Raw genomic sequence first — 15,393 nt, 5'->3', positions numbered from 1 at the left:
ATAAATAAACTTCCTCGCACATTTCAGGGACCTGAGTTTAGAAGAGTCAAGCTCTGGATGACACGTCGGGCTTGCTCCTTCCGTGGGGACCCCAATTTCCATCTTCAGGGAACGGCCGGCCCAGTCAGCCTTTGTCTTAACCCCGTCAGGGAGAATCCTAACACCATCAACCTTCACGTTTGATTCACAGAACACCTCTTCCACAGAACAGCTCTAAGCCAAGCTGGAGCATTGCGCAAGGCGAGTATAAGCAGCTCGCTTCTGCTTCTCCCTCTCTGCCTCTCTCTCTCTCTCCATCTACTTGTCAGCGTCGGGTTACAGGAGCCCGGGGAGAACTGGCTCTCCTCCGATCAGGAACGGGCAGCTCGGCTTCCCCTATCAGCGCGGAGAGCCCGCGCAGCCTCCCAATTCATTGGGTCAAGGGAGACCTTTGCGCCCACCTCTTTCAAAGCATCACCACGTGGTCCTCCCTTAGCAACACGAAGACCTGCGTTGATGCAGGAGACTGGAGGGGGTGGGGGGTGGGTGGGGGCGAGGTGAGATGCGGGTTCCCCCACCCCCACTCCAGGGCATCAGTTGGGTGCGGGCTCTGTCTGGCGCGAGGCAAGGCGAGGAGAAGCGAGCCAGCGCAGCCTCCAGGCGCTGAGAATGAAGGTTCTCATTTAAAAAGCATCCAGCCTGTTAGCGCCCCAAAGCTGCCCTTTGGGTTTCCAGTGCATTCTCCCCACACCAAAAAGAGCTATTCTGTAAGCATGAATCATCCCCATTCTGGGTAAGTGAGAAGCTTCCAAATACTTGGGTGAGGGTGGATGGGATGAGATCAAAAACCATCTCTTTGAATTGCTGTCAGTCTATCTTATCTCCTGAGCTGCTGGGTTGTGAATTCATTTTTCTGAAGAAAAAAAAAAACACATTTTTTTTCCTTTCCTGTCTGTGCCTCAGAGATCAGAACCCTTTTCTCCCCGGTTCCTGAAATGCCATTTCTTTGGCTGTTGGACGGCACAGGTCACTTCAGCAGCTTGAGTTGTAGGCAGCCCGCTCCCCTCATCCCCAAGTTAAGGAAATGCTGTTTAGCACATTTGGGACAGCATAGGGTTTTGACTAGGCTGAAGCTCATCCATCTTCTTCAGGCATGATGGAGTGGCAGGGAGCATGGAGAAATAATTTTAATTTGCAAAAAAATTGCATCTCAGAATGAAATGGTTACATTCTTTATTTTGGACAACCTGTTGGAATATAGATTTGGCAGCTCCTGCTAGTTCGTCAATGGAGTCTTTCAAGCAAGGAGGGGGAAAAAAATCTAATCTAAATTCCCTTGCTCTGATGAAGTTTTCGTTTGTTTAATGAACCATAGTAAACATTTTTTTAAGAAAGTAGGTGAACAAACCTAAAGGCAGCCAACTTAAATCATTGTAAGATTTATGCATTAGAAAGTTAATAACCTTGATGTTGAATGTTCAGAGTAACACTGAAAGTTTTCTAATTAATTCTTGAGAGATTGCAAAATCAAATTTTAAGGAAATATGAAGCAACTTTAATACATTCACAACTGGCCAAGTGATAATGGCTAGAAAGTCTGAATTTTATCATGAAAAAAAAAATGTGTGTGTGTATGTGTAACTACCTCTGTGTCGTAGCCATTAAATAAAATATTCCACTGAAAAATAATAGCAAGATCCACATATTACACTAAATCTAAATTACATTTATTTAACCAATCCCTAGTTTTCAAACCATTTATATTGTAACACTAGATATGGATCAGTCATAAACTGTCATTCTCATGCAATGCATCAGTGCATGTATACGCAAATACACAGAGGGAGAGTAAAACATTTGTGTTTTCATGAATTGAAAAAAAATTAGCATAGGATCTGTCATTTTTCTGTACAAGTCTTATCTCTTTCAGACTGCAGTAGAGGACTGATTTTTTTTAAAAAAATCCTCATATAAAAAGTCCTTCCATGCAGAAAAATAGTGAATCACAGAAGCTGTTGTCAGTACCGATGCAGTAAGAAGCAATAATCATAACAGGACAAAACCATCCTTCTTCATAATTATTATTAAATAATCCTTATGTTGCATATATCAGTCTTGCTTAATACGATGGATATCCCCATGAATCTGGATTACAGTTCTCAGTCTGTATGGCCGTCAACCACAGTGACTGGGAATGATAGAAATTGTAGTCCCAATATACTAGGTTGGGGAAGGAGAAGTGTAGTCCTGCTGTGGCTTTCATGCCCATCTGGAAGGCCTTTCTTTGCTACTGACTTGGTTGGGGATTGCTTATTATGACCTTATAGGAGAGTTTCTGTAGGCTACCTTGGTTTTTCCTCTCATTATCATGATCACCTCCAGCCATTGTTTTCTCCGTCTGCTGGCTCTTTCCCCTTCTTAGATCATCCTTCTAGCATTTCAATTTCCTTCTCACTGCAAGATCTCCTGACTGTAACCACAGTAATATTTATTCAGTACCTTCTCATTAATTTCTCTATGCCTCTTTTTCCTTGTTCCTTCTTCCTTCACACCTGTCTTCCAACCACGCTTCTCCCAGGTCTTATCATTCTATTTATAATTGCCAACTTTCTTTAATCACCAAATGTCTATGTTCTTGCCCTTTTAACTTCTCCATCTTCCAGGATCTTTTCCAGCCTACCTTGAAAGTTAGTTCAGATTAACTAATTAGCACCTCCGTCACAGTGACTTTTTATTTTAGGCAGAGTAATAGCTTCACAGAGGTTGCATTGCAAATACCCTGTCAGTTTTGTCTCTGAAATATAATATATTCATCAACATCCTGGTGCCCTTTCTCTATGTTAGAAATCAAAAAACCCATTTGCAAATGGAACATGAACCCTTCAAAAGCATTTTTTTAAAAATAGGACACAAACGAAGACTTCACGCCCAGTTGTTGAGGGAAGGTTTTTTTGATGTTTTTACAAACAGAGACTGCAAACCAAACTGAGCCTAAACTCGTCGACATGCCTTATGAATGCAAGTAGCCCTTGACTTATGTTTAATAACTGGTCAAAGGTAGAACAGACCCCTGAAAGCTGCTTATGACCCAATTCTGAAGTTATAACATCCAGGCCTCCCCTGCAGTTACATGATTGCATTTTGGGTGCTCTGACCTGGTGCTCATTTACGACTGTTTCCAGTACTCCATGATCATGGGACTGATGTTTTATGATGTTTCTCCCCCCAGAAACTGGCATTTATTTTGAGTTTTTTTTCTTCCTACATGAAATATTTTATTGATTGGTCTACATGCCATTTCAATTGTCAGCGATTAAGAGTAAAAATCGTACTATTGTATCTTACTCATAATATTGCCATATGATTTACTAATGCATATTTTCCTTCTATTTCATCCATTATATCCAATTGATTCCTCTGCCTTCTTATTCTGATAAATCATGGAAACTGACCATATTTAGAAAACCCAAATAGAAAATTAAAAAAAAAAAACAATTCAAATTAAGGATAACCTTCATTCTAAAAATCTTTAATAATTAAAATCCTGGCTAAAAAGATGTGGTTTTTTTTCTAATCACCTCATGGGAGCTAAACACCATGACTGGTTTCACTGAACTAAGCAGAACTGAATGTGAGCCAGATCACAAGAATTCCCAAAGCTTATGATAAGAGGAAGTTAGAAAACATAACAACAACAACTACAAAAGGCAGGAGTTGCTGTCATTCAAAAACCAGTCTATAGAAATCAAATCCTTTTGCATTTTATTTTTCTTTATACCCCATGGCAGATACCACCTTGCCCTCTGATTTTGCATATGTTGACCTGTTTCCACCTGTTTTGCAGTGGTCATATTTGTTTTTCACTAACTATGCAATAACTAACACACCCAACTCTGAGTGCATTCCATTACCCAGAAACAACGCAAGGGAGGACTTTTTAATTCATATCGCAAAGACCAGCCTTTTGCTAACAGAGGCATCTCCAAAGAGACCTGTCCTGTAGATCTTAAGAAGGTTGTAGTGCCCTTAAACCTTTTAAAATGAATGCAATAGCAAGACTTTAAATTGTGTCTTGTAAGCAATTGACACCATGTAATTTTTGTGGCTTGCACCTGATTCCCTCATTTTTGACCCATTGCTATTTCTGGACAGGATTTTTTTTTTCTACGTGAAATAGTTTATTTACTGATCTTACATGGCTTTCAATTGTCAGCGATTCTGAGCAATTTCCTTGGCCTATGTCATAAAATAAGATTAAAAATTGTATTCTTGCATTTTACTCATAATTTTACGTCAGGAACTATAGATACAGTTTAAAAAACTTAACAGTAGGAAAAAATGATTTCCTTCTGTGTTTTTCAAGAATGGATGGAAAATTATTATTCGTGTTTTAATGCTAAGTGGTTTTTTTTTGGGGGAAAGCTATTCCAAAGACTCCAAAGAAGAAGGATAGTGGCTGAAAAGGGAGGTTTTAATGAAGCTTTTTGACAATATCCTAATGTAATAGCATAGTTTTGCAAGCTGTTGATTTCTTCTTTTTTATAACAATCAGCTGCTGGTGAAAAGATTTGTTAATATAAAAGAAAAATCAATAGATAAAAGTGTATTATCACCCAAGATCAGCCATTTGCTAGCTGATAGGGTTTTTTTCAAACTGCCTCTTTCAATAGTGACCTTTGATTTTGATTTTTCTCTTTTAGTCCTAATATATGTAAGCATATTTGGTTTTTATTAAAATTAGAAAGAGTCAGGGTCAGAGGTATCCCTGGTAAATGCCCTTGAAAGATTTGTTTAGGTGTTTAATTTTGTAAGTGAAAAGATTAGTAGAAAAGAGCCACTTGTAATTAATAGAGGTTCCTTCATAATTGACTATGGGATTCAGTGGGGAGGTTCTGTGGGTGTGGCTTGGTGGGTGTGGCTTGGTGGGCATGGCAGGAGAAAGGTACTGTAAAATCTCCATTCCCACTCCACTCTGGGGGAAAGATACTGCAAAATCCCATTCCCTTCCCATCCCACTAACCTGCTTTCCAGCTCCGTTCTCCTGTGCAGGGCAACAAAAGAAGACCCAGCCGATCAGCTGGGACTTGGGAAGCAGAGAATAGATGCAGGTGGGGCCAGTCAGAGGTGGTATTTGTCGGTTCTCTGAACTACTCAAAATTTCCGCTACCAGAACTGGTCAGAACCTGCTGAATACCACCTCTGCTATGGTTACAATAAATATGGGAGTGTTGGAGCTTGGAAGCCATACAGCAGAAGACAAGTCAATACAGATACCATACCTGAGAGGACTGTAGTTGAATCAGCACACTGCACAAGTACATGGGTAGACTGATGGACACTAAGCAATTTTAGAGACCTATATACATCCACCTTGGTATCATCTACTTCGGATGTTTATTTTTGTCAAGTGAACGCTATCATGAGTGGAGTTCTGGGACCCTTTTTCAAACACTGATTGTAACACTTCATCTAAACTTTTAGAATTGAAGACTGCATAAGTTAATTAGTCTCAGTCCCCACCCTTTTCCAAAGAAAGGAAAAAGTATCCTAGAGATGACTAATTAATATTTCTCTTGCCTCCCCTGAGTCATGTTGTCCATGCAATCACTTGGTTCATATCCTAGAGAAGAGAGCGTCTTTTATCTACACCAAGTCAATGTTGAGTAGCTAAGGTGAGGTTATATTTTTAGAATAAACTTTTCAAAAACCTTCTTTTGTGAGTTGCACCTAAATATAAGGCTACACTTTCTTGTTATTCATAATACACGTTCCTGAATCATCTAACCAAGCTGAATGATAGAAAACTCATAGCTAGAAAATGGCAGGATTTCTTCCCATAGAGCAGGGGTGTCAGGCTCAATTTCATTAAGGGCCGCATCAAATTTGACCTCAGAGGGCCGGCAGGGCAGGCATGGCCATGGTGGGCGTGGCCATGGTGGGTGTAACACGGGACTCATGTCGGGGCACTTGTGGTGGCCAAGTGCTAATGCAGGACTTCCCTGAGACCCTCCCTCATTCTCATTATAATCTTCCTTCCTTCCTTCCTTCCTTCCTTCCTTCCTTCCTTCCTTCCTTCCTTCCTTCCTTCCTTCCTTCCTTCCTTCTTTTTTCTTCCCTCTTCATTCTCCTATCTTCTTCTTCTTCTTCTTCCTTTCCCTCTTTCCTTATTTTCCCTCCTTCCTCTCTTCCCATCTTTCCTTCTTTGTCTTTCTTCTTTCCCTTTCCCTTTTCCTGTCCCTTCTTGCATGCTCAAATGCAAAAGGGGAAACATTTCTCCTTTCGTTTTGTTTTTAGTTCATTTTGATAGCCCTCTACCAGTGAAAATGGAGTTGGAGGGCTGCGCATGGCCCCTTCACCGCATTTTCACTGGCAGAGGACTGCCGAAGGTGGCCCCCTCCCCATCTCCATTTCCACTGGCAAAGGGCTGTAGGAGGCTGGCACGGCTGAGAACGGGGTACAGGGGGGCATGCACAGCCCCCAACCTCCATTTTTGCTGGCAGAGCTACCGCGGGCCTGTACTTTGCTGTTTCCAGGCTAACCTCGTGGGCTGGCTCTAAGCATTCCATGGGCCAGATCGGGCCCCCAGGCCTTGAGTTTGACACCACTGCCATAGAGTATAGATAAACTCTGGAATTCACTTCCACATGATGTAGTGATGGGCATCACTTCTGACAGCTTTAGTTGTGTAGACAGATTGATTAAAGGATGAACTATGGCTCCTAATCATATTGAAGTTATATTGCCTTCAGAATCAAACAGCCTGGCCTTGAACCGTAATGATTAAGAAGATCATTTGGAGAGAGCTTTTTCCCATATGACACCTTTGGTAGGCAGATTGAACTGAAATGGGCTTTTCATCTTGACTAGCATCTTCCTTCTTAGTAAATTTCTTCACGTTTTCCCTTGCCTCACATAAAGATGTTTTTATTCACTTTTATCCTCAGGTATGATCAGTAAGGTCATGGTAAACAGGTAGTGTTCCATTAATGGTCAGGAACTGGTAACTAGGAAGAGGGTTGCTCCCTTCTGTTCTTTCCAGCAGTGTAAACATTATACCTGTACAATAGTTTGCTATTAGCATTTATAAAAGAAAGCCTAGCCTAGGTTTTCAATAATTTGTGCATGTTTGAGTGAATGGTATACAATTCATTAAGTTGGTGGAAACTATATCTAGGCTGGCATCAAGTGATGTCATATTATCTGCCATTGTATAGGAATTCCTGAGTGGTAGAAAAGCTAATTTGGTTTGAGGAGTTAAGCTCTCTCCTATGAACTGCGCTTTATTTTCAAATAAAGGGGTTGAATTCCAGGTCTGATTAGAAGTTATCCAGGTTAGAAGTTAGTCTAGTGAAGAGAAGGACCAGGGGAGGCATGATAGCAGTGTTCCAATATTTGAGGGGCTGCCACAGAGAAGAAGGGGATGAAGCTATTTTCCAAAGCACCTGAAGGCCAGACAAGGAATAATGGATGGAAACTGATCAAGGAGAGATTCAACCTGGAAATAAGGAGAAATTTTCTGACAGTGAGAGCAATCAACCAATGGAACAGCTTGTCTTCAATCGTTGTGGGAACTTCATCACTGGAAGCTTTCAAGAAGAGACTGGACTGTCATCGGTCAAAAATGGTGTAGGGTCCACTTGGGTGGGTGGGTGTTGGATTAGATGACCTACAAGATCCCTTCCATCTCTGTTAATCTGTATCAGTATCTACCAAAGCTAGAAGTCTTGTGTCACAGATGAGTTAGGTTTGTAGATCTTTGTACGTGTCCAATTTTTCTCTTGGATTTTATTGATATTTTGTTGATCTTGAAAAGAGAGCAAAGTGTTAACCCTGATGGCTTCTAGGAAAAAATAATATTTTTTCAGGTGGCTTCAAAGAACCAGAACCAAACTGTCAATGCCCCTTTTTCCATGATTAATTTAAAAATGAAACACTTCTGTGGAGAGGTGGTGACGTGCATGTATGTTGACCAGTTGCTTCACAGTTGCCTCACAGAAGAATATGCAGCCTCAGATTAGCTGGGTATCATCTTCACAATCTTTTTTTTTTTTTCATTTTTCATATGTCCATTCAGTTTGCAGTTGCAGTATATCAACAGCCAGGATTATTTTTATTTTCTCACATGCTCAAAGATAACTTATAGCCTTTACCAACCATAAGGCCACTGACTCCTGTGCCCTCGTTTTTCTGAAGTGCATTATTACTTTCCAGTACAAATATCCAGTGCCTGACCTTGCTTCTTTCCAAGAATCAAGCATGAACAAGCTTGTGGTTAGACGGCAACATTATCAGTCTTTCACTCGGTTTCCAAGACTGTTCCTCATTATGCTTTCAGAACAGCATTATTGCTCTGCTGTAATGCCTAGTTTAAACTCCCAGAATTCTTAATTTAGTTTGGCAAAGCAGCCTTTACCAAAATCTATTTCCGCAAATCCATAACATATCCTTTGGCTCTCTGATTCTCCTCCTTTGAACTCCATACAGGTTGTTCACCTTCCATGTGGGTGTGGAATGATGAAACTCCATCTGGAAAGCACTACCTGAATCTGTGGTCTCTTCCCCAAACCCCCCAAATTTTAACCTTAGATTGTCTAACATTGACCTCACCCCATTCCTAAGAGGTCTGTAAGGGTGTACATAAGAGCACCAACGTGCCTACCTGTCCTAATGTCCCCTTTTATTTGTACCCATTTCATGTACTCATAATCATGTTCCTAATTATATCTGTTATCTGAAACATGCTTGACAAAACAAATAAATAAAATAAATAAATTCAATGTGAACTGCTGACTTTGAGCTCAATGGTAACAGTCAACCAAGAAATTCAGGAGATTATAACATCCATTTTCATAGTGCCTAAGCTGATACATATCTTCTTTAAAAAAAAACAGCTTATTTCAGCAACACTTCCTTCCAGTCTTTCTTTGACAAACACTAATGTTTCCATTTTCTTCTTTCTCTAAAACTTTGAATTAGGACGATTAAGACCATAGGTGTTAGTACACTGAAGAAGCAATTTTTGTCTTTGGTAATAAGTTTTTTCCGATGTAAAGAATGAAACCTTGAGTGCTTGTTTGTCTTATTCTTTCCTGATTTAGAGTAGCTAATGTGGAATCACAGTAGATAAATATCCTGTATTTTAACTTGTTAGGTAGGCCATTAAATTCTGAGAAGGAAGTAAGTAAAAGGATATTGGGTGAAACATTCCTCTCCCACCTCCCCCCAATTCATGCAGAAAACCAGAGCCAGCAAAGCACACTAAATCAATATTTGGTATAATTACTGTAATCTGGCAGTTTCAGATGCAAATGCAAACAACAGGATAAAGAAAGTAACATAAAACAGTTGCTATAGCACCCGTGTTTAATCACCAGGCATAACACAGCAAACTAAATTATGTGCTTAAAGTTTAATTTATCTCGTGTAGGCTACCTGTGGGATTATTGTGAAACCAAGAATAAACTTCCTGTAATTCTTTTGCCTTTGCCATTGTTTTTATAAAGGGAATAGTTTATTCTTTCTTTTTTGCCTCTCACCATCAGAGTGTTTCTTTTTTGTTTATTAAAACTAAATACCCTGATAGGATGAAATCTAATTTCAAAAGCATAGGATTAAAACAGCAGAAAAAAATGATGACTCAGTCCATTGAGATGATTACCATATTATGATATGCTAGTATCTCCTTGCTTGGCTTGATATCTAAAAGAGGTATTGCTTTAATCTCTCTCTCTCTCTCTCTGTCTCTCTCTTTCTCTGTCTCTGTCTCTGTCTCTGTCTCTCTCTCTCTCTCTCTCTCTCCCTCTCCCTCTCCCTCCCTCCCTCCCTCTCCTCCCCACCTTTATCATTGTGGAGAATAGAAAATAGCAATATCGATACTTGGGTTTTGGTTTTAAATGTGCTACATATGGACATCAGAGAGCTTACACCCAGTCATTGTAGCTGTTTTAAAGGTTAGCTATAAATTATTGCTACTATTGTTAGTCTTTTGTTTTCACAATTTACAGCTAACAAGCTAAGCTGGGAATAGCTAATAGCCAATGCAGGAGTATTTATATTAAACACAATAGCCTCATCAAATTAAAGTGGACCTTTCCTAGCCTAACCCCTATTAGACCGAAGAGACGTTGACTCTCATATTTTCTATCCAGCACGTTGATAAATTGTAGATGACTGAAAGTATATTTCAGTTTAGCTGGGTTCTAAGCTTGGGCAGAGCCACTCACAATTCTGAATAAAAACATGATCTTAACATCTGTGCTATTGTGGATCCCTTTAAGAGATGCAGTGGCTCAGTGGCTAAGACGCTGAGCTTGTTGATCAGAAAGGTCAGCAGTTTGGTGGTTCGAATCCATAGCACTGTGTAATGGAGTGAGATCCCATTACTTGTCCCAGCTTCTATCAACCTGGGAGCAGTTCAAAAGCATGTAAAAATGCAAGTAGAAAAATAGGGACCACTTTGGTGGGCATTTAGTCATGCAGGCCACATGACCACGGAAACATCTTTGGACAGTGCTGGTTCTTTGGCTTTGTAATGGAGATGAGCACTGCCCCCTAGAGCCAGGAATGACTAGCAAGTATGTGCGAGGAGACCCTTTACCTTTACCTTAATTTTCTATTTTTAAACAAACTATATTCTCATACTCTGGTGGTATGTTCATTTCAGATATCTTGCAAATTACAACAGCTTGACAGACAAGCATCTTGCAGGCTATTTCAGCAACACCAGGATAAGACGCCATCTGCGAAGGTCAGGACTGGTAGGTATGCAAATACTTCTTAGTTTCTCTAGATTTATCTCTCCAGCTTTCACTTAAGGAGTTTAAGAAGGCAGACATGATTCCCTCCATTCTTACACCCTGTGAATGAAGTTGGTTAGACTAAAAGAAAGTGAGTGGCTCTGCATTACCCAAAGGGCTAGCCATATAATAACTTGAACTAAAGTCCTTTGTCCAAAACTATAAATAGGCAATGACTGAAGATTTTTCCTATTTTCCTTGTTTCATGCCTCTTCTCTTAAACGTATTAAAATAGGCTTGTTATTTTAACCAAATCTAGCCAAAACAGACCCTGAGGCCTTGTCTGTATTGAAAATGCATGCCAATGCAGTTTTATTACAGTTGTCATAAATCATTGTGACAGCACCCAAAGTTACCAATTAAGGTGACAGCATAATATAGTAACCAATATAGATAATGTCTGTAGCCCTAAGTTCATTTTCTAAGGAGTATCCAGCTGAATTTTGTGGGACTTACTTCTGAGCAAGCCCATAAGATCGTGCTGTATGGGAATTCTCATGTATTTTCACAAAGGTATGTATGTATACTATATACCTGAGCTGTTAGGTGAGTCATCGCATGGTATTATCTGAGATAGTGGGAACCCGAAAAAGCCTAAGAAAGAGTTGAAGTGGGCAAGTAAATGTGTTCAACTGATTATTTGCAAGGTTATTTTAATAGGAGGTAAATTATGAGTAACTATGGAAGCAGAAGAGAAACCTAGAGATTCTATCTCTGGTATTGCTCTTACCTGTTATTTATATTGGAATATTACAACTACAATGATTTCAGTGTTCCCAAGAACAATCCCCACCTCTGAGAAAACAGTCTGATATTATATTGGGCTCTGATATCACATTTCATTTTGGGGTAGTCTGTTTCCTCACATAATAGCTTGTATCCATAGATGTCTGTTATAAGCCACAGTGGCATCAGATGACAACTATGTACATCATGTCATTGTACCATTGATGACACTTCCATAATTTCCGTCAGTTACATCATGTCATGAATGTGATACAAGTATGTAAGTCATATTATTTATACCAAAAATATACATGTGTTATCAAGTCCCTGCCCCTTCCCTTATTCCTGTGAAGGAAGGAAGTAACAAACACCTTGAAATCTCATCTGACCAAAAACAGGTATCTAACCTGCCTCTGGCCATCTTTAAAACACATATACTGTACTGCCATTGGCAGATGTATCTTTTGTGTCAAAATGGAGGATAAGTGGGACATCTACCATTAAAAAGCAGAGATGTCAGATCCAACTATTTCAACTATCATGGTAGCCATGTACCATGGAACAGGAACAACTAATTGAAATAATGACTACTCCAATATTGTATATTTGCTTTTACTTAATTTATTTAATAAAACAGAACACAGAGAAAAGACAGAGAAAAAATTCAATAAAACAAAAGAAAAACAATGCAAGATAAATTGTATATATAAGAGTTTCTCATGCATTCATATGAAATTCTCTATGTAATTATTTCAGTAGAATTGCTTTACAATTCATTGTAATCGTCCATGTGTAATCTATGACTGTAGGCAATTCATTCATAGGGTGAAAGTAATATCAACTTCAATCCACTGAATAATTGGGGCTATAAATTTATCTTTCTAATGTTGATGAACTGATCTCTTGGCATTAATAAGAGAACCCATTTCTGCTGTCCAGATGTCAATTTCCATGTTGCAAATATGTAGTTCAAAGGTACATACAAAAATATTAAACTGTATTTCAAAAATAAATTAATGCTTGTAAATTACGTCTTCCCAAAACAGAATAACATTAGGACACGGTAAAATATGTCCTTTAATGAAGTCGCAGTAACAACATGATAATTTACTAACACTCCAATATTAGACCTGTTGAATTTAATGAGTAGGATTAGTGAACTAAGGTCTATGCATTTAATATTGGGTGAAGGTGGGGAGTACAGATGAATTAGAGAATGTCTCAGAAAAGTAGAATCACCTCAATCTCTTGTACGTGTTCCTTGACACGCAGAGCTTAGTCTGCAGACATAAAAGCCAAATAGCTTGGCGCTTTTTTTTTTTTGTCTCCGACCAATTGTGCTATTTTACAAATGTCTTTCTCCTTCAAATCTGAGCGAGGAAAAATACCCCAAACAGCCCAAGAAGAATGGAAAAATGGCTTTTAGTTCAGCAGATCCAAAATCTAATCACCTAAACTTTCAATAGTGTATGTCTGCCTTTCCAGCATGATGAAATGGTAGCCACAAACTTGGCTGACTTTATTGATTTATTTCTTTTATACCTTGCCTTTTCTTTAAGGAACTCACTCTCATTTTTATCTTTGAAATAAGCTACCTGGGAGGTAGATTAGACAGAGTGTGTGTTAAGGTCAGTGTCATTCAATGAGCTTCAAGATTGAGTGGAGACTTGAACCTACATATTTGGGTCACAGTTCAACTATTCTAGCCAGTACTACCCCATTGGTAAATTGGTCAAATTCATGGGAGATACTCCAAACACAAGACTGTTTGTGTTCCTTTCAATACCAGTGACAAAATGCCAGTCAACACTGGTTGCTGAGGAACATAAATGAGAAGATGCTATTTGCACTCCTGTCCTGCTTGTGGCTTCCAGAAGAATCTGGTCAACTACTTTGAGATTAGAATGCTGGATTAGTTAAATGGTTGGTTTGAATCTGTTTTTAGGATATTCCTCCCCTACCAACCAAATCTACTTCGTACCAGCAGAGGGCACTTTCACACCATCCTAATCCACTCAGTTGCTTGTCTGAAAGAGCTAGGATTGCTTCTCAGTACATTATACCTTCAGACCATGACTCCCAGTGGACCTTAAACAGTTAATGAATGTGTTGCTGCACATCCTAGAACGCCTGTGTTTCATTACATGCCTAATAGTGCAGGAAGAAATACAGAAATAGATCCATCTGGAATATCCATCCTTTTGCACTGTCTTGCCCTTATGTTATAATCCTCTACTTAGTGGAAGGATTTGGGGTTTCTTTTGTTTTATATTGCCATTTCTGCTTGTTCATAAAGTTAAGTGATCCTAACCTTCCCTGGGAAAAAAAGCCCAAGTCACAATCAGTTGGAATTTTAGTTGAAGAATTGTGCTCTGCTCATCTGTGTCAGTAATGCAACGTCTGGTCAAGACTGTGCATGCTTGTACATATGGAGCTAACTTATTTGGTATCTTGAAATAATGTACTGTATTTCTCCTCCATTCCCTTACTGATCCGCTATGCTTACCGTGAGCAGATCATACTTTCCAAAATCAGAAAAGAAGGACGCTTTTTTACTCTTTGTCTCCCATTTCTTCAAGAAAGCCTGTAAAATGGGGACATGAAGCATTTAACAGGAGAATTCTGTGCATGTTTATGCACATACATAGATACAGGTGTCAGTATTTAGTTTGGGGGCGAACAGCAGTAGGCAAAGAACAAAAAGAAGCATGAACTAGAAATCCAAGGAAACAAAAGATATGAGACAGGGGTGGGATTCAAATTTTTAACAACTGGTTCTGTGGGCGTGGCTAAGTTGGTGGGCGTGGCTTGGTGGTCATGTTATTGGCTGGGTGTGGCCTACTCAATATCACTCACATCGAGGCACGCATCTCCTCGCCTGGCCTCTCATGATTGAGGGGAATCTGCAACAGTCGTAAGTGTGAAAAAGGTCATAAGTCACTTTTTTCAGCGCCATTGTAACTTTGAATGGTCACTTCACACAAGCAAAGTACCAGCAAAGGAAGGGAAAAAAACTCCAGAGAAGTTCCTGAGACAGGAACTCTAGTCCTGCCAAGAATGTAATAAGGCTTAACGGAAAGGCAGTTTCTGTAATCAACACCAGAATGTTTCCTTCCTGCCTTCCTTACAGGATTAGGCCAGTAATTTCTTCTAACAACAAGTTCTCCGAACTGCTTAGAATGTTAACAACTGGTTCTAGCGAATAGGTGCAAACTGGTAGAATCCCACCCCTGGTATGAGATAAGAAAAAGAATAAACCTAATTTAGGCCAACATAACTGACTATGCTCTCTGTATCTTGCTGAATCTATAAAATGTCTTGCTTCCAGCCCATTTATGCACCGCATCATATCTTGCCTTTTGTATTTAAATTCCTTACTGTCTCATTTTGAGAATCTCACCAATTTGATCCAATCATGGCTTTCTTGGTTTTCTTTTTGACCCATTGTGTCTTAAAAGATTTGTTTGCAATTTGATGGTCATTCACTCTATAATTAAACTACCTAAATTGTTTTGTAGTGATCACTCACTTATATACTTGATCGACATTTGTCCAGTACCCATTTTTTCTTGATGCTTTTTTTGGTTTACCTATAGAGGAGAATATTCGTAGCTCAGAGTTGAACTGAGGATCCTTGGTATTCTCTGAACTTGGTTGTTGTCTTGCAGATGTTTCATTACCATACTAAGTAACATCATCAGTGTTAGAAGGGAGTTTGTTCTTCTGTTTGTATACAGGTATACAGTTTGCCCTGTCAGTGTTGATGGCCTTTTTGTTTTATTACTCGCCACTCATGTTCCTACTATATTCAATTTATATTTCAATATGTTTTTCTGACAATCCAACTCTAACTGCCATATAACAAAGTAGGCACAAGCATATTCTTCTACAC

The 15,393-nt window shown here is 39.3% G+C and overlaps 1 protein-coding gene across 6 annotated transcripts in view; it reads left to right on the top strand.

The window, feature by feature from the left end:
• Nucleotides 1-474: 474 nt before the first annotated feature.
• ERICH3 (glutamate rich 3) overlaps nucleotides 475-15,393 on the top strand; it is a 70,065-nt gene continuing 55,146 nt past the window's right edge. For 4 of the 6 annotated variants that reach the window (XM_087930032.1, XM_087930029.1, XM_087930031.1 and 1 more), the window contains exons 1-2: nucleotides 476-772; nucleotides 10,643-10,736. In XM_087930032.1, the coding sequence (XP_087786158.1) occupies nucleotides 753-772; nucleotides 10,643-10,736 (114 nt within the window). In that variant the 5' untranslated portion in view covers nucleotides 476-752. Of the gene's footprint in view, nucleotides 773-10,642; nucleotides 10,741-15,393 lie in introns of all 6 variants that reach the window. The other 2 variants (XM_087930030.1, XM_087930033.1) reach the window with 2 other exon arrangements.

Source organism: Pseudonaja textilis, chromosome 3, assembly GCF_049901715.1.
Source record: "Pseudonaja textilis isolate UNSWEBS1 chromosome 3, rPseTex1.2, whole genome shotgun sequence".
NCBI classification, from domain to species: domain Eukaryota; kingdom Metazoa; phylum Chordata; class Lepidosauria; order Squamata; family Elapidae; genus Pseudonaja; species Pseudonaja textilis.
This window is presented reverse-complemented; position numbering and strand designations above follow the sequence as displayed.